At 42.9% G+C, this 26,306-nt stretch overlaps 5 protein-coding genes across 10 annotated transcripts; 4 read left to right on the top strand and 1 right to left on the bottom strand.

Moving 5' to 3' along the window:
* Positions 1 to 3,200: 3,200 nt before the first annotated feature.
* Positions 3,201 to 4,293, top strand: LOC115742775 (ethylene-responsive transcription factor ERF025-like). Its single transcript, XM_030677268.2, has one exon. The coding sequence runs from the start codon at positions 3,234 to 3,236 to the stop codon at positions 3,996 to 3,998; it is 765 nt and encodes a 254-aa protein (XP_030533128.1). The 5' UTR covers positions 3,201 to 3,233; the 3' UTR covers positions 3,999 to 4,293.
* A 4,798-nt stretch (positions 4,294 to 9,091) lies between these two features.
* Positions 9,092 to 10,261, top strand: LOC115742777 (dehydration-responsive element-binding protein 1D-like). The gene has a single exon (XM_030677270.2). The coding sequence runs from the start codon at positions 9,222 to 9,224 to the stop codon at positions 9,906 to 9,908; it is 687 nt and encodes a 228-aa protein (XP_030533130.1). The 5' UTR covers positions 9,092 to 9,221; the 3' UTR covers positions 9,909 to 10,261.
* A 796-nt stretch (positions 10,262 to 11,057) lies between these two features.
* On the bottom strand, positions 11,058 to 15,007 carry LOC115742774 (post-GPI attachment to proteins factor 3-like). Of its 2 annotated transcripts, none has more exons than XM_048271487.1 (5): positions 14,613 to 15,007; positions 13,281 to 13,542; positions 12,973 to 13,169; positions 12,247 to 12,434; positions 11,058 to 11,795 (listed from the first exon to the last, which is right to left on the bottom strand). In XM_048271487.1, exons 1-5 carry the CDS (start codon positions 14,717 to 14,719, stop codon positions 11,509 to 11,511), a joined length of 1,041 nt encoding a protein of 346 aa, XP_048127444.1. In that variant the 5' UTR covers positions 14,720 to 15,007; the 3' UTR covers positions 11,058 to 11,508. The 2 variants fall into 2 exon arrangements, with proteins under 2 accessions (XP_048127444.1, XP_048127445.1); XM_048271488.1 differs by lacking the exon at positions 14,613 to 15,007 and adding an exon at positions 14,132 to 14,269 and having other exon boundaries at positions 11,093 to 11,795.
* Positions 15,008 to 16,423: 1,416 nt separating this feature from the next.
* Positions 16,424 to 23,280, top strand: LOC115742772 (ABC transporter B family member 28). Its single transcript, XM_030677264.2, has 16 exons — positions 16,424 to 16,932; positions 17,092 to 17,279; positions 17,918 to 17,941; positions 18,298 to 18,399; positions 18,662 to 18,752; positions 19,351 to 19,451; positions 19,605 to 19,655; positions 19,740 to 19,868; positions 20,587 to 20,649; positions 20,737 to 21,016; positions 21,400 to 21,548; positions 21,647 to 21,736; positions 22,439 to 22,573; positions 22,667 to 22,723; positions 22,810 to 22,866; positions 22,979 to 23,280. Exons 1-16 carry the CDS (start codon positions 16,500 to 16,502, stop codon positions 23,213 to 23,215), a joined length of 2,187 nt encoding a protein of 728 aa, XP_030533124.1. The 5' UTR covers positions 16,424 to 16,499; the 3' UTR covers positions 23,216 to 23,280.
* Positions 23,281 to 24,129: 849 nt separating this feature from the next.
* LOC115742778 (ycf20-like protein) lies at positions 24,130 to 26,279 on the top strand. Of its 5 annotated transcripts, XR_007196733.1 has the most exons (4): positions 24,130 to 24,285; positions 24,795 to 25,303; positions 25,446 to 25,495; positions 25,626 to 26,279. XR_007196733.1 is itself a non-coding variant. In XM_048271490.1 (3 exons), the coding sequence occupies exon 2, from the start codon at positions 24,817 to 24,819 to the stop codon at positions 25,282 to 25,284; it is 468 nt and encodes a 155-aa protein (XP_048127447.1). In that variant the 5' UTR covers positions 24,130 to 24,285; positions 24,795 to 24,816; the 3' UTR covers positions 25,285 to 25,303; positions 25,446 to 25,892. The 5 variants fall into 5 exon arrangements, 3 of the variants coding, with proteins under 3 accessions (XP_048127447.1, XP_030533132.1, XP_030533131.1); XR_007196732.1 differs by having other exon boundaries at positions 24,795 to 25,495; XM_048271490.1 differs by having other exon boundaries at positions 25,446 to 25,892.
* Positions 26,280 to 26,306: the final 27 nt, after the last annotated feature.

Raw genomic sequence — 26,306 nt, 5'->3', positions numbered from 1 at the left:
CCGTTTCGTATTCGAATTATCTCCTGAATCAATTTTGTTTCCTACTATGTCGATTAGGGTTATGAACTTTCTTCTAAGAGCAAATCCTTTCCGAGGTAGTTTCCCCCCATACATGGCACTTTCTTACTGTCCTTTCCATCTTCCAAATTTCTTTCTTCACCCCAGAAACATGGTCTTGGTTTATTTCCCCGCACTGAGATTGCCTATCTCGGCAAAAAAACTAGGAAACCACAGCACATTGTTTTATGTTTGCCTGCTTATGATTGCTTGCAATTTTACTATCTATTCTATCGTTTTCTATGGTCTTGCTTCAGTCATCATGGGAAGACAACAACGTTGTTCTATGGTAATTCAAATAGGTTACTTACTTTTAGTACCAAGAAGAACACGAAAGTGGTTGGGTAGAGACGCCAGAGTAATTGGGGAATTACGAGTATGTGATACTTGGACTTTTGACTAGTAGTTGATACTATGCTTCGCGATATGAACTATTTCAAATTAAGTTGTGAAAATGATGAACTCTTCATATCACCAAGGCTAAAAATAACAGTCATGATTATTCCGGATTGCTACTTTTACTTACCCGTCTCTCTTGATGAATACATTTATCGGTGTCGTAAACGGTCCAGATGATCGCAAAATCCATGCAAAAGACGGCGCGGTACGTCGGGACCAACGGTAAGTCTGCAATCATCGGACAAAAAGGTCAAGTTTTAAATAACTAGCCGACATGAGTTCTTTAATACATCGGTTATAGCGAATCCAACGCGGAATTGAACATAATAAAGCAAACGACACGATGTTTCAGGATTGATTGCTTAGAATAACTATTCGAGCAAATAAATAGACCATTTAAGAGACAAGATTTGAATCAGAAGATAATTCGAATACGAATCAGCGGCACCGATGCGAACAATTTTGGAAAATATTTTAATGATTTTTCAATTTTTTTTCTTTTTTGTCTTTTTCTTTTTGTTTTCTTCTCCTCCTTTGTCCGACCTATTGCCGCATCATCTGCTTGCCAGAGCTAGGGAGGGCAAGGTCGAGGTCGGCCTTGCCCAGGCTAAGCCTCTCCACTATCGCTGAGCGAGCTCGCCTTTGCAAGGCGAGGATAGACCTCGCATTTTCAGTTTAGGTTGATAACCCCCCGTTGGTCGACTTTTGCCTTTCCATTCCTTCTGCCTCATATTCGTTTTTGTTATTTGCCTGAGGATAAATCTCTTTTCCTGCAATCTGATGAACTCCTTCCAAACTATATGGGCTTTCTTTAAACCTCATTAGGGTTTAGGGAAACCATGGCAATCGAGCTCACCTAGCAATAGTGAGGTCGGCCTCACCGTCGCAGGGCAAGGCAAGACCTTGCTGTCGTTGTGCGAAGTCGAGCCTAGCCTTTGCCGGCGAACCCGCCCGCAGACGATGGAGAGGCTCGGCCCGAGCGAGGCCAACCTTGCTCTCGCCAGCCGAAGGAAGGATGAGAAGAAAACAAATGGAAAAAGAAAGAAAATAAAAAAGGAAAAAATTGAAAAAAGTATTATAATATTATTAAAAATTGTCTTGTCCACTTTAGCGGTGGCGGCCACATTAGTGTCGGTCGGCTCCCACATCAAGATTGGCAGGCCAAAGTTGGCCTGAAGGATTGAATTGACACAAATTCAAAAGGTTTAGGACCGAATTAGCACAAAATAATGTTTATGACTGAATTGATACAATTGTAATAGGTTTAGGGCTTTTCCGGTAATTTTTCCCTTTTTAGCGGGTGCAACGATATCTCTATCTTCGATAAAATTTTATGAAACTTTTTTTTTTTGGGTCGAAGATTTTATAAAACTTAAAATGTAATTAAAATGTTAAGATAATTGGGAAGAAACTCCCATAATTATTAAAACGTCATTACAAAAACTCGAATACTTAATGACGTGACGTGTAGATTCAAGATGATAATACGCGAGTAACATGACTAACCTGATAAATGTTATCAGGGTTACATTAATAGGAAAAATTAAGAGGAAGTAGATGCCAGATTCGGTCAGTTATGTCATTTAACACTTGCTGCTTTTTTTCCTCTACATGCATTTAGTACAGTAGACTTTCGTAAGAAAGGATTAACACGTGGACGATTAGGTATTAATGACCTTTCTTCCTCAAATAGGGTTTTTGTGGTGGGAACTTGAAAAAAGTTTAAGCCCCTCCTTAGCTTAAAAATTATCTAAAAAGTCTTAAATTTATTATAATTATGTTAATTCAATCAAAAATCTTTCTTTTTTACCAATTGAGTCATAAACCTTTTGCATTTGTGTCAATTAAATTCATCAGACCAATTTGATCGAAATTGCTTGAGGTGGTATGGCCAAGACCGACGTAGACACTTTTTTTGTAATGTTCTAATATTTTTTTCGATTATCTCATTTTTGACAGTTTTACAATTCTACCCTTTGGAAAAGCTTTTTAATGAGGAAAACATATTTTACTTGTAGGCCCTTGCTCCGTGGCCGCTGGCGGCCTCTTGCCAGCCCCAACCCAAAAAAGAAAAGACAAAAAATAATTAAAATTTTGTTAAAATATTATAATGCAATTTGAAATTATCCACGTCGGTGTTGGCTGGCCGAATGGATTGAATTGCACAATTGTAAATGATTTAGAACTCAATTGACCTAAAAAAAATTATGATTGAATTGGTATAGTTATAATAGATTTAAGATTTTTTTGATAATTTTTTTAGATTTCATACCTAAAGAGCCGAGGCACTCGCACACGACGCGCCCTCGTTAGCCGCCGATCCAGCGACCAGCATGATCCGGGCACACGCGGATTGGGTGTGATCGGAGCGTCGCCCTAATTCGAGCACGTGGAAGAAGTCCCGACCAGTTCAAAAGGGGAAACCGTCGCAAAAGGTTTCTTGAACGTGGAAGATGGAGAGCGACGGAAAAGACTGACTGAGATGACGATGAGGACACTTCCAAACTGGGAAATCCCAAAAGGTCAACTGGGCCAGTGCCAGCTTTGACCAGTCCAGACAGACCACAGCTCATCCCATCTTTTTTTATTTTAAAAAAGGAAGGACAATTACAGGTGTTTAAGCTTAGCGTGCGCTTAATCCGTGTGCCCTCGATCGGCACTGGTCACGAATGTGGGACCCCCCGCGAATTCCCCACGCACTCTCCCCCTCAAGTCCCAAAACATATATATCCTTTCTTTTTACCTTGCTGTCTGGAGAGAGATTTTAACATCTTTCCATGTTGCTATGCACTCTTCCTCGGCCTGCACACATGGCCAATCAGCCACCCCGTGAGCCCCAACCAAACCGATCACCACCACCGCCACCGGCCCCGGCCCGAGTAATCCAAATCCCTGACCAGCCACTGCCGCCACAGTTGCCGCATACTTCGCCTCATACTTCTTCTTCTTCTTCTTCATCGGCCAGCGGTGCTCCAGGCGGCTCCTCGCCTAAACCCATGCTTTCTCCCAGCGGGGCGTCGCCATCTCAATCCACGGGAAGGCACCCGTCTTACCGTGGAATCCGATCTCGCAGCGGGAAATGGGTATCCGAGATCCGCGAGCCCCGCAAGACTACTCGCATTTGGCTTGGGACGTATCCAAATCCGGAGATGGCGGCCGCCGCCTACGATGTGGCTGCTCTGGCTCTGAAAGGCTCCGACGCCGCCCTGAACTTCCCGGACGAGGTTCCGAAATACCCGGTTCCGAATTCCGCATCAGCAGCCGACATACGCTCGGCGGCAGCCAGTGCGGCAGCATTGAGGGGGCCCAGAATGGAAGCCGAGGGGAAGGAGGATCCAGTGGGTCGGCCGGAGAATGCCGACGAGACGGGCCAAGAGTCGGTTCGAGAGTTCATAGATGAAGACGCGCTGCTGAACATGCCGAAGCTGCTAGACGACATGGCAGAGGGGATGCTAGTGAGCCCGCCGAGGATGAAGATGGCCTCAGAGAACGACTCGCCAGAGGATTCAGACGGTGGAGAGAGCCTGTGGAGTTATCCCTGATTTGAAAAGTTGTGATGATCAGGGCTTGATCAATTAGAATAGCCCTCATTGTAGAATTATACGAACACGATACGCATTGTATATGATCTTCGGTTCATCGTGATGGTTGATGACATCCCCGTGATTTGCTATTGAGTTTTCTTGGCCCCATACAAATGCAGCTTCCGGGTGGATTTTGACAGTCTCTGGTGAGGGTTTTGCTCGCAGCTTTTAGGTTTGGTGTTGTTTTCGATTGTACTTAGCTGTATATGGTATATGTATACACACTTTCCCTTTATATCGTAGATCGGTTGAACAAAAGACCTCTACCACAGCAAATTTATGACAGCGACATAACGAAATCAATTGAAATTGCATGTGTTTTCGAAGGAAAAGCAAGCACCCTGTTCCTTTCTTTGTCCATGGAACACAGATATTTTGTACCGGAAGGCAATTTATGGACGTTTATGTGGATCTGCAACGGAACTTAAGATGTTCAGGACGAGATGGACGTGCGTGCATACGGCATCCCGGGCACCATAGACGGGCCCCCGCCCTTCCAAGCTCTTGGTGCTCGTGAAGAGGCTTCCTTCCTCATTCAAACCAAATTAATGCCCTGATGTTCTGCATGTGCGGGGATTTTATGACAGTGACCTAATAATGGCGTCTCGGGTGGGCCTTCATAATTGATATGAACAATTGAGGCCAATGCATCTACACGCCATCCGAAAAATGCGACCGGATGAGATATCCGTTAAGCTGCATGTTGCTCCTTCGAAGTGAAGTCCAGTGACTAAGGACCACAAGGTACGAAATGGTACCATTGGAAGCATATGATGGATCAAATTAGACACCGAGACATGAACGAATTACGTACATTCTATAAGCTGGTACCGTTCAAAACTCCATCATTCTGTGAAGCGGAATCCTGGACTATAGCCGGAAAAGTAATACACTAGTATCAACCTTGCTGAACGTTATACTAACCAAACCTATCGGAATTCATGGGAAGACATCTGGAAGATGAGAGTAGCAGGTATGTTTGTCTGTTTCTCTTCGGGAAGAGTCGACCAAGGCAAACTATGTTAGGACAAGGGCAGGGAATCGTTTTGCACATAGCTATATGATTATATGGGACGAACGATCAAGATCCAACCATGATTGCAAGACATGTGGAGCATGGGGGATCCATTTGAATTATAGAATTAACGAAATTGGGAAAAAGGGTATTGAACTTTTCCTGCCAAAGATGCGATCCGATTCTCCTTTGGGGTTCAAAAGCCGATTAGGAAAACTGCAACTAATCCTTATTTTTCAGAATAGCAATGATTCGGTCTGTCTTTTTTTTTTTTGCCCTTTTAGTCGAAAGCATTGACGTCACTGTTGACGTCCGTCCACAATCACATAGAGCAATGTGATATATCCAATACCAAGCACCATCGGCCACTGCTCTCAAAAACCAGAAAGAAAAAAAGGCAATGTCTCCGAAGAAGAAACAATCCAAGCGCCGGGTCCTAGAAAGGAGAAGCGATTTTGTTACGTAGTTTGCTAGCTGGACACTTGAGATATTTGTTAAGCGACTCGCCGAGAAAAGTTATCAATTTCAAAAGGTATCAACTTTTCTATGTGATATGTATAATTTTACAAGAAAATTACCAAAAAAAAATCATAAATCTATTGCACTTATGTCAATTCAATCCTTTCAATTGTGTCAGTTTAATCTTAAGCCTTTTGACGATTTGCCAATTTAGTCCTAAACTTTTCAATTGCCTCAATTTAGTCCTAAATCTTTTGAAATTTTATCAATTTAGTTCTAAATCTTTTGAATTTTTTCCATTTTCATCCTAAACCTATTATTTGAGTGATTGGTCAGAATGACTAAATTGACAATTCACTAAAAGGTTTAGGATTAAGTTGGCGTAATTGAAAGGTTTATGACTGAATTGATACAATAGTTTTAAGACTTTTTGGATAATTTTTCCGTAATTTTCCCGAAGACAAATTTAAAATGAAGCGTGGAAAGATTTGAATTCGGGATATTCTACTCTAATACCATGTGAGATTTGTGAGATTACTACCAACTATTATAAAAGTTTAAGCGGTTAGATGAATGCATGTTTTGATATTTCAATTATTTTATCAATCACTAACAAAATCAACATTTAAGTGGTTGAAAAACTGCGTAACGAAATAGGAAAACCTCAGCCCTAAAGCCTTTTGGGCGGAAAAACCATGTATCTCATGGATGGGCCAGGCCAAATCCTAGGCTTAAAAGTGTTTGTTAGGCCCGCCGAGAATGTAAAAATTCGAAATATTGTGTTTTCTTCATACAATGTTTGGGGCTTGGGTATGCTTGCTTATGTTTAGGGGTTTTGATGACATAAAAAAAAATTAGAATTTGGGCAAGGCCGACCTCGCCCAGCTCCGACGAGGCTCTTCTTCGCCAATGGTCGGCGGGGGCGAGCCTTGCCTGAGGCAGTCGACCGGCTAGAGAAAGAAGAAAGAAAAGAAAAAAATAATTCAAAAAAATAAAATATTATTAAAAATAATCCACATCGGCGCCGATCGGCCAAAGTTCGTCAGATAGATTGAATTGACACAAATGCAAGAGGTTTATAACTAAATTGGCACAAAAAAAAATGTTTAAGAATGAATTGGCAAAATTAAAAGGTTTAGGACTGAATTGGCAAAAGTGCAATAGATTTTTTTTGACAATTTTCCCGAAAAATAAGATTTGGGGTTTCATGTTATTGTGATCGTAGTTTAAGATTTTTGTTGATATTTCTCATTTTTCAAATAATGAAAAAGTCCATTTCGGTGGAAAAAACTTGACCTCTGAAGGCTATGGCATCACGCGATAATGGGGAAAATCATAGTTCAATTCATTTTATATTTTTTATTAGGGCCGGTTTGTTTGAAAGAAAATTATTTTTGGAAAATTGTTTTCAAACTTCCGGTGTTTAGATGACGAAAAACTAATCGATTGACAAAGAATATTTGTAATAGACCAAAAACAACAAGTTTAAATTTGGAGAAAACGAATTCCTCTTCCGGCAAGAAGGAAAATACTTTCCTCAAACCAACAAACGAATGAAAAAACTAACCGTTTTTCTTGAGAACGATTTCTATGGAAAAATATTTTTCTTCGTTTTGAAATTTTCAGCGTAATAATTCTGATGGAAATCGTTGCAAAAGGAATTGTCGTGCACATACTGGAGTTCTTCATTTGACGAGGGAATTGTGCGTACGACTTGATTTTCAGTCTAACTCGATTCTCATGTTGAAATATGACCAGAATGTTGTGTACGAAAAAAAAAAAATGAGGAGATCGTGGCCAAGAAATTTGGACCGAGTCAGACTCGCCGTAAAGCTCCAAAAGCAGTAGTCAAGACTTGCCACTGATTGCTTTGTCTCCATCGCCCCCCTTCCTTATTTTCAAGATGGTGATGTCGATGGATTACCCTCTTCATGCGAAGGAATCTACCAATTCGTGCAATATCCCATCAATCCAGATTCCACAAAAGGGACACGTGTCGAACAAACCGGCTTTCTAACTCCTGTGTTTCCCGCTGAACAGGTCAATCCCACGTAAACATGCGCACGCTCCGAACCCTGATAAAAGATTTTTTCAGAATCTGCTGATGTGCTGTCCGCGGGTCATCTCGCCACTTGTCGTTTGGGCTTCCGATGCGGACACCGCCACCTTCCTCGTCAACTTCCTTCGGTTTGTGACAGTTGAGGGCCTGCCCCCACCCGAAGCCCAAGGCCACCTGGTCCACGCGTTTCCGCGTGCCAACCCACCGCCCAAAGGGCGCACACAGCCCCCCCTCTCCCCGGCTCGCAGAGCTTGGCGGTTGATTAACTGTCGCAGACCGTGTTTCCCACGGTGGCAGTGACGTCACCTTGAAAAGACTCGCTTTGTCGGCTTCTCCCCCACCCGCACTCTTTTCCCGCGCCACGTCAGACTCCCTGTCCGGTCCCGCGACTTCTCCGATCCTTCTCGCGCCTTCTTAGCACCTTCGCCTTCGTCATCCCCTCGCCGACTTTTTACGGGGCTGCTCATGGATTTTCCGCGTGCGCAGTTTTTTCCAATTTTCTGAATAGTTAGCTTATCATTAGCGCTCAGGCTAGATCATCTCCCAAAATTAGTTTATCATATTCGGCCTCGCTATGAAATATGTCTCGATTCCCCGACTTTATTGGATCGATAATCACTTGATTATATCAAGTATTATCGTATACATCCTTGTGACTTATGTATCTATCGAATTTTACGTCGTAATTGAATAGCTGGACATGTGGCCACTTTGATCCAGTTTATCTTGATTCGATACTCGTTCTCAACTTGAATGCATCTCAATTATGTACGATAGCCGACCGCTAGAGTTAAGTTTGTGAGCAAAAGAATCAAAATACTTTTAAATTTGGTTAAAAAGTGTAAAGCGAAAGAGCTGAATTTTTGTATACTTCGATGCATAGAAAAGAACGTTTATGAAGAGCTTATTTATGATGTGTTTTATTAGAAGACTCTCTAGAGAAATCAAATCGGATATGCATAATTAAAATAGATATAAAAAATCAGAATTTTTTTTTAAAATATAATTAATAAAGTATCGAAAATATCTTTAATTAGCATAGTTCGAAGATTCAAATTACTCAAAAAACCGAGTCTTAAAGATTGTGCGAGTCGTACGTCCGAAGGGTACAACTTGTCGAAGTGGCGTCAAAAATATGGGCTCGAAGGGGACCTTTGACCGTGACAGCTCCTTACCTCGTCCTGTCTCCCGTTCATTCCCTTCTTTTACTCGGTCAAACCCTAAATAAAGGTTTTGCAGCCCGCCACCCAATCCACTTGCCACGTCACGATCCCCCGCCCCCACGGGGGCACACGTGCCGCACGCTGAATCGCATGCAACTCACAGCTGGTTACACTTCAAGTCCCGGTCGCTGTGATACTTCTTCTGTCCTGACATGACAACTTTCTGCGTCTTCTCCGTAGGCAGGAACTGACTCCCAGTCTGTATCCTTTCAATCCCGTGTCCGTGTCCACGTCCACGTCCACTTCCCCAAACAATCCCCCCATTCATATATAAGAACCATTCCCTCATTCCCTCATTCCTAAGTTCATCAGCTGTCCCAACACTCCTCCAGCTTCTTCACCTCGAAGATAGCACGAGCTCATTGTCCACTTCACTCACTCCACTGTCCGCAGCTATCACACTAGCCCAGTGCGGTCGCCCTCCGATGGACCCCTTCTCTTCCTTTTCCGATCCCAACTCCTACTGCTTCGACTTTGCCGGGGAGTCGTCGTCGTCATCGCCGTTGTCCGATGGCAGGAGTGCAGCCGCGGCGGCGTTCAGGAACTTCTCCGACGAGGAGGTGCTCCTCGCGTCGCATCACCCGAAGAAGCGCGCCGGGAGGAAGAAATTCAAGGAGACGCGCCACCCCGTGTACCGCGGGGTGCGGCGGCGCAACTCGGGCAAGTGGGTCTGCGAGGCCCGCGAGCCCAACAAGAAGTCGAGGATCTGGCTCGGCACGTTCCCCACCGCGGAGATGGCCGCGAGGGCGCACGACGTGGCAGCGCTTGCTCTGAGGGGCAGGTCTGCCTGCCTCAACTTCGCGGACTCCGCATGGCGGCTGCCCGTGCCGGCGTCGGCGGATGCCAAGGACATACAGAAGGCGGCAGCCGAGGCCGCGGAGGCATTCCGGCAGGCAGAGTCTGAGGACTTGATGTCAGGGGACGAGAAGAAGTTGCGTTCGGAAGAGGGAGTGCTCCATGACGACGAGGACATCTTCGGGATGCCGGGGTTGCTTGCAAATATGGCGGAGGGGATGCTCTTGCCTCCACCACAATGCGGCGTAGATGGTTACGGCGGAGAGGACGACGGGAATTTGGACGGATACGTGTCATTGTGGAGCTTCTCCATCTAATCATTTCTCGATTTTCACTTGTAGTTTTCTGTTGTTAGGGACAACTTTGATGCCGTGCTTAGAAGTTTTTAATGGAGTGCGGATAAAAGGTGAAGGGTATCAAAAGACAAGATATATATATATTTTTTCCTTTGGTCAGAAAAGAGAGAAGATAATTTAGGAAGCCATTTTGGGGCGCGTTGTTAGATAAAAGCTTATGGATGAAGCACAGCTTTGCTGATGTTGGGCCTCCAATAAAGCGGATAGGAAAGCGAAGCGAAGAAGGAATTAGGCTGTGTTCGCATCGCAGTAACATCGGGCGTTTGCATATAGTTTAATAAAGAGACTGCCGAGTCATAATGATTTTGAGAGAATTCGTTTTCAGACTTATAGACAATTGATCTTCGAATGTATCATGTACAAGGCAAAAGTGTGCCCATGAAATTGCTATGTCTTCTTAAGGTTCGGGTCCTTTTTTGCTCTCGGCTAAATTCCAAGGGAGGAGTCCAGCAAATTCGTACGGGCCCCATTACGAGGGTTGGCAGAACGACCCCTTTCCCTGCAAAATTGATCTCGATGCTTCGCGATAAGCTCCTTGAAAAAGCGGCAGAACCTCATAGACAAGGAGCAGTCTCTTGCAATAATAGGTAACAGCCGGAGGATACTCTCACGCAAAGGCAGTGAGAAGCATCATCAATAGTAAGAGACATCGGTTCGGCTCTTTGGGCAGGAAAGGAAATGAATAAACCAATGAGACACGAAATGATCGATACAGCACATTCCGAGTTCTCGAATATGATCAGGCTTGTACTCTAGTTTTTTAATATATCTTGCACTCGGATAGCCAGTCGTCCTAATCTCATCGGCTGTCGGGGCCACAAATAGCCCACAGCCCAAAAAGAGCCAGGTTGAACACGCAAGCCTTAAAAATGGTAGTTGCCGTCTTCTTCTTCTGAGAAGAGGGGCACCTGCCCTGCTCACGACGCTCTATCTATTGATCATACGAGGCAAAAGAAACAAAGAAACGACGACACTGTTATAAGCTGGGGGCATCGGTGTTCACCTAAAGCAGCAACAGTTATCGCAATGAATGATAACACAAGGATCCCAACAGTTTAACACAAGACAGGATCCACGGATTCTGGAAGTCCACCTGACAATAATTTTTAATGGGGAGCATGCTGAATGAATCATTCATCCGATGCTCATCCACAACTCACGCGATATTTCTGCAACAAAGGCTGTCTCCGCAATATGCCTGAACTTCAGGGCGATCAGTTTCCTTACTTTCACATAACTTCAGAGTCTCAAAATACATTTTATACGAAACTTCTCTGACCAAAGTGACACTCAGTCTGGACCAACTAAGAAGTTTTCTTAGCAAAAACCCGAGAAAGCAATGAGAAGTTATGATTACACAAGGATACTGCTGATCCTATAGAAATCAATTAAAAAAAAAAAAACGGAAATGACCCCCCTGAGGAAAACGAGCATTTCACGTACAGCAAAGCATATACACCATCAGATAAGAGGGAAATCCAATGAAACAATTGGCTAGCGCAATCCATGTAACTGACACAATCTGCCATCTGATTAGTGCAAGCATCGATCTTACAACAGTCTACTTCACCTTCTTTAGGAGAGTTGTTGTCCTCAACTCAGCATCATCTCTAATGAAGCTCCACCAAAGGTAAGAAAGAGGAATGGTGGTGGCGTGCCACAGAGCATGAGCATCCACAAAACCCATATAGGGGGGAAAGTCGTATATTTCCAAAAGCATGGCCAAGCCTCCACCCACCACTACTACCCACAACTTCCAACGTGAAGGATGGCGGGTAACACCTGCCCAAATTGCCCATATCAGCAGTTGAGCAATTCCCATGACCACGCAGACCTTCATGTTCCAGCCTGCAAAATCATCAATTAGACCACTTCCATTTCTCAGATTTCGTACTCTCTGTGCCCTGCGTGATGGTACTAGAATTCCTATTTCAAATGATGCCATGAATAAGATCGCTTGTCCTAATGTCTTGCCTGCCAGACTCGACCCACTGTCAAACTGACCATGACACTATCTATGCAAGTGACCAATCTTGGCCCAGGCAAGAGATGTAGTTTATTTAGTTTCCTGGTCTAAGTTCAATATGAATTACAGATTATTGACCCATGGCAGTGGCAGGCTTCACCAATCTAATGAGCAGGTGATTGAGAAAAATATGGTACTTCAATAATCAGTGATTTGGATATTACATAAGAATGTACTTTGGACTCCATACAACCACGGTTATTGATAATTCGAAACCTTAAATGGATACATGACAAAGAGAGAAGATTGGAACTTATAGAGAAAGTTATTTACCATAGTCGAATTGGTAAAAGTTCAGATACAGGATATGAGTCGTCACAAATGCAATAAGTGGGGCAGAAAACATGACCCTGGAAGCCTCATCCCTTACGTTCAAAGCTCTCAGTAAAGCCAAAATGAGGGAAAATCCAAGCAATGCCACGGCAGAGGAGTAGTCCAGCCTTTCAGTCCACTCCACATCTCTAGTCAAATGCACATGTTAGCTGAGCCAAATCACAGAAAACAGTTACACCATACTTGCAATATGTCCTTGGAAGGGACATTGATTGGATAGGCATAGTCAAGTCCAACAAGAGGTCTCAATGTCAACAATTCATCAAAGAAAATCATATACTAAGATATCATTTGCAGCAGCTTGTTTTTCTTTTACATCTTGTGCCTTCCTCATATGAAGTAAGTGGCAAAGCATTATATAGCTGGCAGTTTGGTCATGATAAGGTGAAAAATAACAGTAAAATTAGAAAGCTCATCATATCTAGTATCCAGCAGCGATACTAGTATTCATTAAAAAGTAAAGGAGAAATTATACTAGTGACAAGCAGAAATAATCCAAACTTGTCTAAATTTTGACAAAATTAGAAGTGCATTCTGCTTTCGGGGTAATAGAGTCAGAGCTGTGGAATTAAGAAGCTTTTTGGAGCCTGAACCTCCGTCGAGAGCCATCGCACGTATGAAGAGTAAAACGCAGACATAAATCTATTGATGAATACTATATATTACCGACTGTGGAAGACAGCACTCCAAAACCAAGAGTTCATGGACAAGATGCCGTATGTGTGCCACAAGCCAGTGTATTCATAGTAAGTTTTCTTGTCCGGTCTCAAAGGTAGCTTGTAGTACAAGAGGATGAAAAAGGATAGCCAGCCGTGAAATTGCACGGCCAGGTTAAGGGCAGAGAGTGCCACAGAAACAGGCTCCTAACAAAGACGAGAAAAATTGTCATGACAAGCTTGAATACAAGGGATTAAGATCCATCTACGTGTATGAAATGCTTAAAAGTACTGCTTCAAGGAGTCAGCAGGGAAAACCTGGATGCCATTAACACGAAGAAAAGGCCACTTTCCGTGATATTTGACAGGCTTGCCACCGAGAGTCATTCTTTCCTCCTCTCTTGCAAGCATACAGTGGTAGCGGCAATCGCTTCGGCAGTCCCATTGCTTCCACCGCAGATATAGCGGTTCTTGCATATACCATGGACCATCAACAGGCTTCCCATCAGATGAGAATTTGCAATGTTGGAAGCATTGGTCCCCCACACATCCAGATTGCTCACACTTTTCCACACAAGACCTAACAACATTGCAAAGTAATTCGGCTAAGACTCTCACTTTAATCAGAAGTATTTCATATCGACCACAAGGAAATTCTGTGCTACTAAAACTAGCTTAAAAAGGCGGGGGACACTGAAGTAGGTTGACGACTTGCAGTTTGTTTGGCAGAAAGGTCATCACGGGAAATGACAAGTCACAGTATGGAATACTTTCTGGCCAATGCAAAATGTATGCTTACTTCCCCTTTTTTTATCATTTTGCGATGTTTGGCACAACAACAAAAACCAGAGAACGGAAATTATCTCCATGGTTAAAGACTAAAGGGAGACTTGTGCAGATCACTCTGGAGAATGGTTGACACCAAACTGGTGAGATTAAGGATGTTTGTCAGCATTAATAATTAGCCACCACCACCATCACCACCACCTTCACCAGCCATCAACCATCACATTCACCACACCCACTGAATTACTACCACTATTGCTAAAACTTACCGATAATGGTCATCACTCTATTTGGTAAGAAATTGATCAACTTTAGCCATTAATTTTCAATTACGATTAAACGACTTTTTATTTCTATTTTCAGCAATCAAGAATAAACAGCACCTTTTTATTCAAGAACAATCCGCATCTCATCTCCAATGACCACTACCAATCTCATTTTCTCCATCAACTCCCACTGATCTGTTATGATCTCATGTTGACCGATCCATATTCTCCAAACTCTTAAAGAACAGATACGTCCCCAACGAACACCGTACATCAGTTTCAAATCATATGGAAAGTGCTTCAGAGTTTTAGTGCATTGTTTGAGCAAAGGGGACTAAGACTTTCAAATACAGCAGCAAAGCGTTAAAACTCCCCAAAACTCTCTGAAGCACCTGAATTAAAGATTGGAGCACGCCCAAACATGGACGAAAACCAAATCTCGAAAAACAGATTCAACCGGACATCTCCGGGGTCAAAAAGAGCAGAACATCGCGGTCCTCGATGATATCTATATCCGCAAGCTGACGACAAGCTGAGAGCTAAGCCAAATCTCCACAATCGCACGAAACTGAATTGAGCCGAAGCAGGAGGTGCTTACTTGTAAAGATGATCGGCATCGCCAGCACTGGCGTCGAGGAAGCCGACGAGACCAGCGAGCGCGAGGAGCAGCACAACCGACCGACGCACGGACATCAGATGAGCCATCTATTCCGAGAGTCAAACAGAGGCGGAAAGAGCGAAGGTTCGCAGGATATCGGCGGGGGCGGCTCTAACGAATCAACGGTCGGGGGCGGATGTTGCAGTGAGGAAGCGATTGGAAGCGCTCCATCGAAACAGGGGCAGAGAGAGAGAGAGAGCTTTTGGAAAAAGCGATGACCCCAGAGGATTCGAACTTGGAGCCCTTTAGTGATTTGATTGGGGATCGAGGGAGAGAAGCCCAGCTCTCGCGGACGACTAGCTCATCCGAAAGGGGCTTTTTAGAGATAGAGAGAGAAAGATGAATCGTGGGAGCAACTGACGATGGTGGGGGAGCCGTGAGGAGGCGTTTGGAGGAGACCGGGGATCCCGTGAGGAGCGATTCCCAATCCGCCACGTGGACACTGGCGATGGTTTCCACGTGGGCTGACAATTAACAGCTAACAGCCTCATCTTTGCTTTAGATGACTTCCCTGACATGGCCTCTCACCCCAGTACTGGGTCGTCCCCTTTGACTTTTTATATGGGCTTGACTTAATCATTGGAACTCAATGAGCCTTATCGAATATGGAGCCCAACCATTAACAGCCTCATCTTTGCTAGATGCTTGTGACCCGGACCACTTGTTCCGTGCCGGCATGCCCTCATCCGTAGTACAAATGTACGATCCAGCGGATCGAAAGATTCGTATCCCATGTCCTCCCCCACTCATGTAACTTTAAAGTGGGGCTTGTTTGTGTCGTTATGAGTCGGTGATATAGAAAAGAAAAGGCAATTGAGTTTCGTGGGAGTAGTGTTGGGGCGATTTCTATTAGGAGTTCGGGAGTAAAAAGAATATTACTTTAAAAACTCTTAAGGCGGAGTTGACGCATGTCTCCTAATGAGATCATGGCAGGTCGAAACCAAACGCGATGCCCGAAGTAATCTGCTCTCACTCAATATAACAAATCTTGAAGCTAAGTTGGGCGTGATATGATCTTACAAGAGAAAGTTATTTGGCTAAGTGTTCTATGGGACCAAAAGAAAAAAAAAAAAACACAAGGATTGCTTGGCGTGAACTACTCGCCAAGCACCGCACTGGCTATTTTGTGACCAGAAAAGTGTCGGCCTATGACATTGGCACGGATGCCGAGCATGGCGATGTGTCGGGGCAAGAAAGCAATCCGACCATCGAGTATTCCCCTTAATTCCGATGACGAAATTCTTCACCTTATCAAATTCACTAAACCAACTTTCACATAGAAGAAATGCAAAGACAACACCCATCTAGTCCCAAGTTGACCTCGGCATTGGGGGTCAATAATAGCGATTCGCAGTTTCCCAATCGGTCCAGTTCCAAAGTTAATAGTATCGTTTCTCGATTTTACAAAATAGGAACCAATCCCGACTTTATAGGTTTTTGAATTTAGGATAGGAACCAATCGGTCTTATTGTCGCATGCACATGTTAGTTAATTGGCGAAGATTTGACCAATAAGAAAACTCGTACCCTTATTTAAGATTAAGTGGAGCACTTCAAATTGTCGCTGTTAAGAATTAGCCAGTCGAATTGAATGAAGGATGTAATCGCGCTAAAGAGTTAAGAATATTTCCTTTCCCAGAAGTTAGCACCGTAAAAAGGACAAAAAAAGAACAAGAAAATGAAAGGAAAGTAGAATATTCTCTCTCTATCACACGCACCTCCGTCGCGAGTGCTGTCGACGCGAGTCTATCCCATTAAACTTTGGACAACTTTCCCCCACTCTCTCCCTTCTTCGGCGCGCGTTGTGCTTCTGTGGAACACATCATCAATGGCTTCTGCAACTCTTCCTCCTCTTCCGCACTCTCCCCTCGCTCGCTTCCCCACGCGCAGACTCCACGCGCCCAGAACTGGACTCAAACCTGCAACGGACCGTGGCCTCGCCTTTCTCCAATCGAACACCTTCCCTCCAATTCCGTTCGCTCTCTCTGTAAATGGAGGAGGAGGAAGAAGAACAAGAACAAGAGGGAGCAGCTCAATCGCGCGAGCGTATGTCACGGGGCCCGCCTCGGACCCGATCGTCAGCGAGCCCGACTCGAAGTACGACGGTGAGGACTCCGACGACGGGGAGCCTCCGCCCAGGAACGTGATTACTTGGGGACTTCTATGGAGTTTGCTGTCGAAGCACAAGCTCAGGCTGTGCGTCTCGATGGTCACTCTCATCGGCTGCACCACCTGTACTCTCTCCATGCCAATCTTGTCAGGTATTTCTCTGTATGCAATTGTGGAGTTCGATAGCTTATGGTACAGCCTTTTGTAGTAGCGAGCGATCACGTGAGAATGAAGTTTCGGGTGCTGCTTTGGCTTTGACATTTCCACTGTCAGTTTCGATTGATGACGTCTGGATTGACTGATTATGGCAGGGAGATTTTTTGAAGTGCTTATTGGTGCGAGACCAGAGCCGTTGTGGAAGCTCCTTGGCAAGATTGGGGTTCTGTATATGTTGGAACCGGTTTTTACAGTTTTATTCATTGTGAACATGAACACTGTGTGGGAGAAGGTTATGACGACTCTGAGAGCTCTGATATTCAGAAGAGTGTTGATCCAGAAGGTAAATGCAGTCATTCCCTTCTCGATTGAGATGCAGAATATTACATATGTGATTACAGTATCGATTTCTTCTTCCTTTACACTATATTTTATAATGCATTACTGGCAAAGAAATTCCCCCACTAAAGATCCTTCTTTTTCAATCTCAAACCCAGAAACCTTGCTTCAGGAAACTTTTGTGTGGCACATTGCGTTTCTTTAACGAAGCCCGAAAAAAAATGATTGGTAGAGGAGGATAGATTAATGAAAGTAACAAGAGAGAGGCATGCTGGTTGGATGAGGGGGAGACAACAGTTTTCCTGCTTAAGAAGTTGAAAAGGAGCTTGTACAGAAGCGAAGTTGGTAGCCCTATCGTTCTTCAAATAAATAAAGTTTTTTGCCTTTTGGTCCCCTCACGAAAGAGACTGTTTTCCATCCTCTCCCCGTCTTTTCCTTTCACCACAGAGATGTTGTCAAACAATATGCAGTTATTGGAGCATCAGGTCGGTGGAGATTCTATAAACTTGTTGAAGTACTTTAACGATTAGGGTCCATCCTAATTAGTGCTTTTTCTGTATCTCTGTTTTATGTCATTGGTTAGGTTACTGAGACTATGCCATCACCATAGATTCTTGATGTGTTGCTTTTGCTTCTCTGCAGGTGGAATTCTTTGATCGCTACAAGGTGTGCTAATTAATCCTTTTTTTTCAGTTACGCCCAAGAAAATGCTATGTGGACAATGGAAAGACAACTGTATCTATTTGTATCTAAAAAGTCGAGGTGCTATTGGTTCTAGCGAGATGAGACAGATCAAACGCCTAAATCGATTAGATTTATCCAGGATACTCATGGTGGAACTATAGCAAATAAATGGAGCTTGTTGGTTTCTCTTCACCCAGAATCCTTGCTCAGCTTATTGTCTCTGCCTTTTGTTTCTTTCATATCGAGTAGACTTATTAAAGATACTCGAATTATATCCGCAGACCTAGTCTCTTTCGGTGATAATATCGCCATTTGGATAACAACATGGTCATCTGCAGGTTGGCGAACTTACTGGTTTGTTGACTTCTGATTTGGGTTCCCTGAAAAATGTCGTGAGCGAAAATATCTCAAGGGATCGTGGATTCAGGGCACTTTCTGAGGCAAGCTACTCTACATTAAGGAAAATGTGAGCTTAAGTTGCTTAACCGTGAGCACGTGCCATAGTCATCTCTCACTGTGATGATATTTGCTTGTCTTCTTGTACTGTACGACAGAACTGGCCCGACTCTTTGACTGGTAGAATAGAACTATTTTCGCATGTGCTTGGAAGCATGCTTTCTGACATCCTAATCTGAGCTTGTTATATATTGGAGTTCTCCACAAAGTATGTTATTTAGTTACATATAGCTATACTTCTTGTAGGTTGTCGGGACAATTTGCATTCTATTCACTCTCTCCCCCCAACTTGCACCAGTTCTGGGCATGTTAATGCTGACCGTATCAGTCTTTGTTGGTAATCTTTCTTGGAGACTGAAACAAGCTGGCATAACTTAGGTGTCTGATGCTCTTTTAAACTCATTATTCGTTATTGTTCTTGAGGATGAAAGCCGGTTCAAATCAAAATTTGGTTGTTTTCGAATAAAAAGTGCATGTGATACAGGACAAGACAAGAGGTCATATGAGCAGTTTCAAGTTTTCAACCATGATTCTTCTGAATAAAAAGAGTGCGAGGATAATATGAGAAGTCATCTAAGTTATTCCAGCCATGAATACTTAGGAATTGGCCTATGACCATTTGATGATGAACTTTATACTGTGGATTAAAGGAACAGAAATTTTTATCAGCCAAGAGTTTTCAACTCTTTTTTCAGTCATGATTAGCAATTGAAAAATCTCTATACTTTCAGTTATCATTTATTCACTCTGATTCTGGCTAATCACAATTCTTTTTTCCCGATCACCCTTATTGTGAGCTTCTAAAATTTCCTCTATCAGTGGTGACCTTAGACATCTTGCTTTCAAAAACTTTACGTCGGTCTCTGTCCTTTTGTTGGTCGTTTTGTCCACTATACCTCTTTTCTTTTAATATTAAGTGTTCCTCAATTTTTTAGCTGTATACAAGAGATCAACTGTACCAGTTTTTAAAGCTCATGGTTTGGCCCAAGCATCCATAGCAGATTGTGTCACAGAAACGCTGTCTGCAATTCGCACAGTAAGTGGAGATATGGAAGTGATGTACGATTGCATATGTTATTAATGAAGTGTTCATTGAAGATTAGCTAAGAGGAGCCGCTCGTCAGTGTTCTTATTTGGGATTTAGTTACGCAGATACTGATGTCTAATGTATTTGCTAATATTCTGACAGGTTAGGTCGTTTGGTGGTGAGAAGCGGCAAATGATGATATTTGGCAGTCAGGTTTGGTTTTAACCCTTAAGCTGTTGTTTCATTGATGCAGGAATCTCTTCTTTGTTCTAAGCGGATGTCAAATTATATTTGCAGGTTCTGGAGTATCAGAACAGTGGCATAAAGATTGGCTCTTTTAAATCTGTCAATGAATCTCTGACTAGAGTTGCTGTTTATATTTCTTTATTGGCCTTGTACTGTCTTGGAGGAAGTAAAGTGAAATCGGTGAGCATACCGTAGACATAAATAGACTTGTTGTCCTAACCTAATCTCTGCATTGTAACAAAACCTAAATCTTCAAACATTTTTGTTGTTGTATATGCTGGCCAATTTGTATATTTATCTTTCCTGGAGGTGAGAACATTAATTTTAGTATAGTCTAGGAATTGTATCTGTGTATCACTCAGATGTTTTCTCTTGGAAGTTAAAACTGGGAAAAGAAACATGCATGCATCTCGTCCACAAGAGACTTCGTTTCCTTTGATTGCAAGAAAGAGCATTTGGGTTCTTTATTCAAGAAGGTGGTCTCTTTGTAGACACTTGCCACCACGAGGGCTTTCTCTTCCTTCGCCTGTTATTGTCATCAGCAGGGCAGATGAGACAAGCAGTGTTATATTATAGACACAGACTATGAAGTTAGCTGGTCCTCATCCAACTTCTGCTTACGCCGTCAGTCAAGATAATTACTTAGCTTGTTTACAATCTAAAGCTTCCCATGGCCTCTAGTAGGGTTTGGAATTCTATTGTGTGTTTATGCTTCGGATTAACGTCACAATAAAAATAGGGATTCAACTCATTATCAAAGCAGATATGCTCTCCGTGTTAGCTCTCAATTTACAGATGGACCAGAGGTTGCTGAATTTTGGCTATTTTCTACATTCATAGATATACATGTCTGTTTACTGAATCTTGAATTGATTTCAAGTTTTCATGTTGTTCGTAGGGTGCTATATCAGTGGGAACAATGGCATCCTTTATTGGATATACCTTCACGTTAACATTTGCTGTAAGCTCTTCCTTCCTTTGGCATTCTTATGCATTGTCTTTTTTCTTTTCTTCCCTCTCTTTCTAATTGATGGATAATCATCTTCAGGTTCAAGGACTCGTCAACACTTTTGGTGATCTTCGTGGAACTTTTTCTGCTGTTGATAGGATTAATACTGTTTTATCAGGTGTAGAAATTGATAAAGCCCTTGCTTATGGGTTAGAAAGAGAGATGCATAAGAAAGAATCACATGATGAAAATCACAAACTGTTCTTGGTCAATGGGTTTGATGAGAAAGTTCTGTCCCCTAATATGCATTACATGTCAGCCTTGAAATCAGCTAGCAGTGTTTGCAGTTTAGCATGGTCCGGCGACGTGACTCTTGAAGGTATCTTAATACATTTGTGCATTCTTTTTTAGCTTCGACAATGTTGTCTATTTTATGTTTCATGTATGTCTTCAATCTTCTCTCTTTGATATGTGGAAAAGCAATTCTGGATATGACATCACTAACAAGAAATTAGTTCTCTCAAGAGAATTTTAAAATGTGGGCCCTGGAGAATGGGTCAAGTTTCTTCATTGTCTGCTCTCAATCTTGAAAATACTGCTATAATTGTGTCCTATTAGTTAAAATTTTCAATTGCAGACTGTTGAACATTGACCATCTTGCGGCATGATTAAATTCGAGTAAAGCGTCTTTCCTTTTTGAGTACTTGACTTTCTTTATAAGAGACCACTTATTGTAACAACTTACCAAAATTTCTTCTGCAGATGTGTACTTCTCATATCCCTTAAGGTCTGATGTGGAAATTTTGAGTGGCTTAAATTTGACACTTAAATGCGGGACTGTGACTGCTCTGGTCGGACCAAGTGGTGCAGGAAAAAGCACAATTGTACAGCTACTGGCTCGCTTTTACGAGGTTTACTAATAAGTATTTAGCATTTTCTATCTCCTTGTTTAACACTAAATCCTTGCATCATCCTTGAAAAGTCATTTACTTGATTTTAATTTATACAGCCAACCAAAGGTCGCATAACTGTTGCAGGAGAGGATTTACGAACATTTGATAAACGTGAATGGGCCCAGGCTGTTTCCATCGTGAATCAAGTACTCTCTTCAATCTTTAATCTGAGATTTAGGATTTAAGCACAATATGAATCCATTGGGGGGATGACTTATTTACCGTCTTCAATCTGTCGTGTCCGTTGTGATTTAGTTATCATCTGCAGTGACTATTGTCTGACATTATAATCAGCAATAAGAAATCAAGTTGGTGGCAATTGACATCTAGAGGAGCATTTCTTCATCAGGTGCACCTGGTGTTGTTCTACTTCAATGATTCTGAATTATGTCGACTAGTCTTCTCAGGGCTCTGTGAATGTCAGTTTTGTCTTGCCAATGATTACAAGTGACAAGTGAGAGACATTTCTGAGTATATTATATACTCATTTTTAGGTTGGACCTGCTGCCTTTGCATGTTCTTGTTACATGTGAGTGGACTGAGCGTAAGTGTAGTAAAAGCATGGAAAAACCTGAAACAGCTTAACTCCAGTAGGTATTTGAAATCTGGAAGTTTTTGTAGGATACAGATCAGTAGGATAGAGATCAGTGTCTTTCGGGGATTGGTGCTGTATTTTATCAAGGCGGGTTTGTTCCTTCTTGTATCGTGTGCTGTTCCATTGACATTTATAAGAAATAGCCATTCAATTTAACTACTTTACACACTTTGCAGTACTTCTTGCACTTGATTTAGATAAATACTCCTGATTTACTCCCAAACAACACCAGATAAATACTTATATGGTGCAGGAACCTGTTCTTTTTTCCGTGTCTGTTGGAGAAAATATTGCTTATGGCCTTCCAGATGATAATGTTTCCAAGGATGATGTGATAAAGGCAGCCAAAGCAGCTAATGCTCATGAGTTCATAATTTCTCTTCCACAGGTTTGTCTTACTCTTCCAACTGCATCCTCACGTTTTACTTTCCTACTTGACCACTCATATATGTGGTCTGCTAAATGTGCTTCTTGTTGAAAGGGTTATGACACATTAGTCGGTGAGCGAGGCGGCCTTCTAAGTGGAGGCCAGAGGCAGGTAAGAGAATTTGGCTATGAATTCATATTAAGAGAGAGAGAGAGAGAGAGAGAAAGAGAGAGACTGACTCTCTTTTTTACCTGCAGAGAGTTGCTATTGCCAGAGCTCTACTAAAGAATGCTCCAATACTAATACTTGACGAGGTAGGTCTCTTTTGCTTGTTTTTGGTTTCTAGGATAGCAACCTCTCAAGGGGGTCTATCTCTTATAGAATTAGTTAGTCAGTTCAAACGGTCATTGATATGCTCTGGTGCAGGCAACAAGCGCTTTGGATGCAGTTAGTGAGCGCCTTGTCCAGAATGCTCTAAACCATCTGATGAAGGGGCGAACGACATTGGTTATTGCTCATAGATTGAGTACAGTTCAGAGTGCCAATCAAATTGCACTTTGTTCAGATGGGAGGATTGCAGAACTGGGGACTCACTTGGAGCTATTGGCTAAGAAGGGTCCATATGCTGCCTTGGTCGGCACACAGAGGCTGGCTTTTGAATGATCCTAGGGTTCCTTATAATGAACGACGATCTACACGTTGCTCGAAAGGTGCGCGAGTTGCAAGATGATGCCAAGTCCCCCATGCAGCTCCATTTACGGCCTTTCTGCTCTCCTGCTGATGAGAAAGCAAAGTGATGACAGTTCTTGCTAGAAGGAGAAAATAACACGAGAGGATGGGCCTTTCTACTCTTTTCATCGCATTCTGCAATAGGCGACCATGGACCGTTTTCGTGGCATCATATCGCGTATACCTCACACTAAGAGGCCTGATTTCACCTCTCCACAATATATCTGACTATACTTTGCACTCTATGTGACTGACTTGAATGCGCATACTTGTTCTCTGATCATCATGGGTGGTTAAAGCGCAGTAACGAAGATCTCATCCTCTCTTTTCTACCTTCTGTGGCTCGAACGGCGAGCGCTGTGTTTGTGATTGGGAGTCAGATGAGGCCTCTTTAAGATGGGTCAACTTCTGATCCAAAAAAGAGAAAAAGTTCCGACTACTCTCAAATGCATTGTAGGATTGTAGGTTTTTCGTAACCCAAAAAAAAAAAAAGAGAGAGAAAAAGATTTGAGGGACTTGCAAGGTTGTTAGACATATATGAATAATCTATAATTTACTTATTTTCTCTTTTTTGATCGGAGACGAAATTGCAATTCAAAAGCCAATTACTTCAAACAAGACGGCGTCGAGTCGGGGAAAACTTAAAATACGTTTAGCATAATTGCATTTGCTTTTATTTGCCTACTAAAATGTTATATCATGTTTGACTATGGGCTAATATTTTTTTTTTGGGGGGGTTGGGGTTGGGCGGGGGGTTGGTGGTGGTGGTGGTTTATGAAATTCGATGCTCACTGCCTCCGTTTAGGGCCGTCAACCCGACCCGACCCGACAGGATTGGACAAGGCCCAAGAATATAGACAGACCCGAAGAAAGTATCAATGACTACTTCTCTTCTCCTTTGCCTGGCCTCGGATGGATCGTGCGGATGAAACGATTCAGCCACCTTCAACCGTTAGCACCACTGGTCAGTGAGCATCACTTCTCCTCACTGACACTCGACCAAGGTGCCTCTCTCTCTCTCTCTCTCTCTCTCTCTCTCTCTCTCTCTAGTTGCCGAATCTTTGCTCCGAATGTGTGTTTTTTGATTAGTAATCTCGTTGAGATGTTCAGAAAGGGAGCAATTTTCTGTATGCCGTGGACAACAAAACAAAGCGAACCTGATTTGAGGTTGATTTAAGAGTAAACGTAAACGAGAGAGGAACCCGGAAACTTCTACGACTGACTGTCGACTCTGCTACTCGCCTGGCTCGATGTTTAATTTGGTATCTCCATGTGGATAGATAATGCCGTCTGTGTTTGTTTATTTGGTCTTTATACCATATTCTGGATTCTGAAAAGCTTGAACACAAGTGAATATCTGGGACTTTGCCGTCCAGTTGGTGGAGATTGGCCTATTTTACGACAGTCTAGTTGCCAATTCGCGCCTCTTTGACAAGCTCCTTGAAATTTAGGCCCTTGGCGACCTTTCTGGTTTCTCTATTTCCATCGTAGTGATTTCGTTTCTCTGTTGTAGGTAAACCCTTCTAGCACCTGGAATGGCCCATTCTTTGAGCCTGACTGCTCCAGGGGTCTTTAAGTGGGGCTCGAGTCCCTGTTCCCGTGCTCCGCGAGGAAAATTCGGCATGCTTGTTTCGAGGCTCCCCTCTACTTCCTTCCGAGTTCGAGCCGTCCAAGATGATGAAAGGCCTCGAAGACTAATCGACATTATTAGAATTGTCCCTGAGATCTCGAGGAATTACTTCCGTAGTCGTCCTCGGAGGGCGCTCTTTGGTGGGATCTCTCTTCTAGGGGGTTTTTATGTTGCACAAACAATCTCCTTGTCATTTGGAGCATTAGGGGTGAACGATGTCATTGCTGCTGTACTCTGTGTTCTCTTGACAGAGTATGTTACCAGGTTTTACTACAGCCGACCAAAGGTTACTTTCCCCGTCGCTCTTCTCAATAATTTCAAGATGGGTTTCACCTACGGACTCTTCATTGATGCCTTCAAGCTTGCTAGTTAGCACAACGGTTAGAGGAAAGGTATAGATGTCAAATGGCAGCATTTTACCTATGTACATTTTGTAGCGTACGAGAGTACAATCCTCACTCGTATCCTATCTTGCTTGCTTACTAGCCACATTAAAGCCTTGTTGATTTATACAATTTTGCTCTCTTCTGTTAGATATCCTGATTGCCACTTGTTGATACAGACATGCAGCTCATGTTGATCTGGTATATACTTAGTGCAGTCCATTTCTAAAAGGAGGCTTTTCCTCATTGAATTTGGTCCTGAGTTACCTTTGGGGCCAGGCCATTAATTTGACATTTTCTCGGGTTGTCCATCTCTTCTATGTTCACCAAGGGCAACCTCTCTGCTCACTTCAAGTATTCTGAGTTTGCTTGGTAATGGATGATCTTCAAATTTCTTGAATTATGAGACTTGGGGGGGGCTCATGTATGAAAACCAAAATCTGTATTTCCTCTCAGCTTGAGTGTGCAGGTGCTTAAGATTCTGGAATTACTTGCTTTTAGTTGTGTGAATGAAGAGGTTGGTTATTACAAGCGAGCTTTAGAATATGTAGCAATTTCCTTCACTGAATAGCTGATGTTCGAGGTTTCTTCCTTCTTCCTTTTCTCAGTCTGCGGTTTACAAGACTTACTCTGACTGAACAGTTCTAGGCAGCAACTTCCTGACATGCCTTGGAGGATTATATATCCCTCTAATCCGAAGGCTCACGCGCCCATTCCGGGTGACAAATTTGACTTTTTTGGGAGGTTTGTGGATGACATCTCCTGCTCTCACGGGTAGTTTTGCAGATCTAGTCGTTACTTCAGTCCTGTGCCGAAAGCATAAGAAACCTTGCTTTGCATTGTATCGATTTGTTTGGAGCTGCTGGGTTTATGATCGTTTCTGTCATCGTTCTTCTGTTTAGCATGGCATTTTTCCTGAAACTGTAATCGAAAGCTTTTAGCTGCCATGAAGTAATAACATATGCAGCTAACATGATGTGCTCCATTCCGGTTATTATACCTGAGCAGAAGT

The sequence above is a fragment of the Rhodamnia argentea genome, chromosome 10, assembly GCF_020921035.1.
Source record: "Rhodamnia argentea isolate NSW1041297 chromosome 10, ASM2092103v1, whole genome shotgun sequence".
Lineage (NCBI taxonomy): Eukaryota > Viridiplantae > Streptophyta > Magnoliopsida > Myrtales > Myrtaceae > Rhodamnia > Rhodamnia argentea.
This window is presented reverse-complemented; position numbering and strand designations above follow the sequence as displayed.

Coding starts and splice junctions, on each gene's coding strand:
- LOC115742775 (XM_030677268.2), top strand. CDS start 3,234: ATGTTGCTATGCACTCTTCCTCGGCCTGCACACATGGCCAATCAGCCA.
- LOC115742774 (XM_048271487.1), bottom strand. CDS start 14,719: ATGGCTCATCTGATGTCCGTGCGTCGGTCGGTTGTGCTGCTCCTCGCG. Junction 13,170..13,280: donor TTCGTGTTAATGGCATCCAG/GTTTTCCCTGCT, acceptor CGTCTTTGTTAG/GAGCCTGTTTCTGTGGCACT. Junction 11,796..12,246: donor CTTTTACCAATTCGACTATG/GTAAATAACTTT, acceptor ATGATTTTGCAG/GCTGGAACATGAAGGTCTGC.
- LOC115742777 (XM_030677270.2), top strand. CDS start 9,222: ATGGACCCCTTCTCTTCCTTTTCCGATCCCAACTCCTACTGCTTCGAC.
- LOC115742772 (XM_030677264.2), top strand. CDS start 16,500: ATGGCTTCTGCAACTCTTCCTCCTCTTCCGCACTCTCCCCTCGCTCGC. Junction 19,869..20,586: donor GAGGAAGTAAAGTGAAATCG/GTGAGCATACCG, acceptor TGTTGTTCGTAG/GGTGCTATATCAGTGGGAAC. Junction 22,867..22,978: donor CAATACTAATACTTGACGAG/GTAGGTCTCTTT, acceptor GCTCTGGTGCAG/GCAACAAGCGCTTTGGATGC.
- LOC115742778 (XM_048271490.1), top strand. CDS start 24,817: ATGGCCCATTCTTTGAGCCTGACTGCTCCAGGGGTCTTTAAGTGGGGC.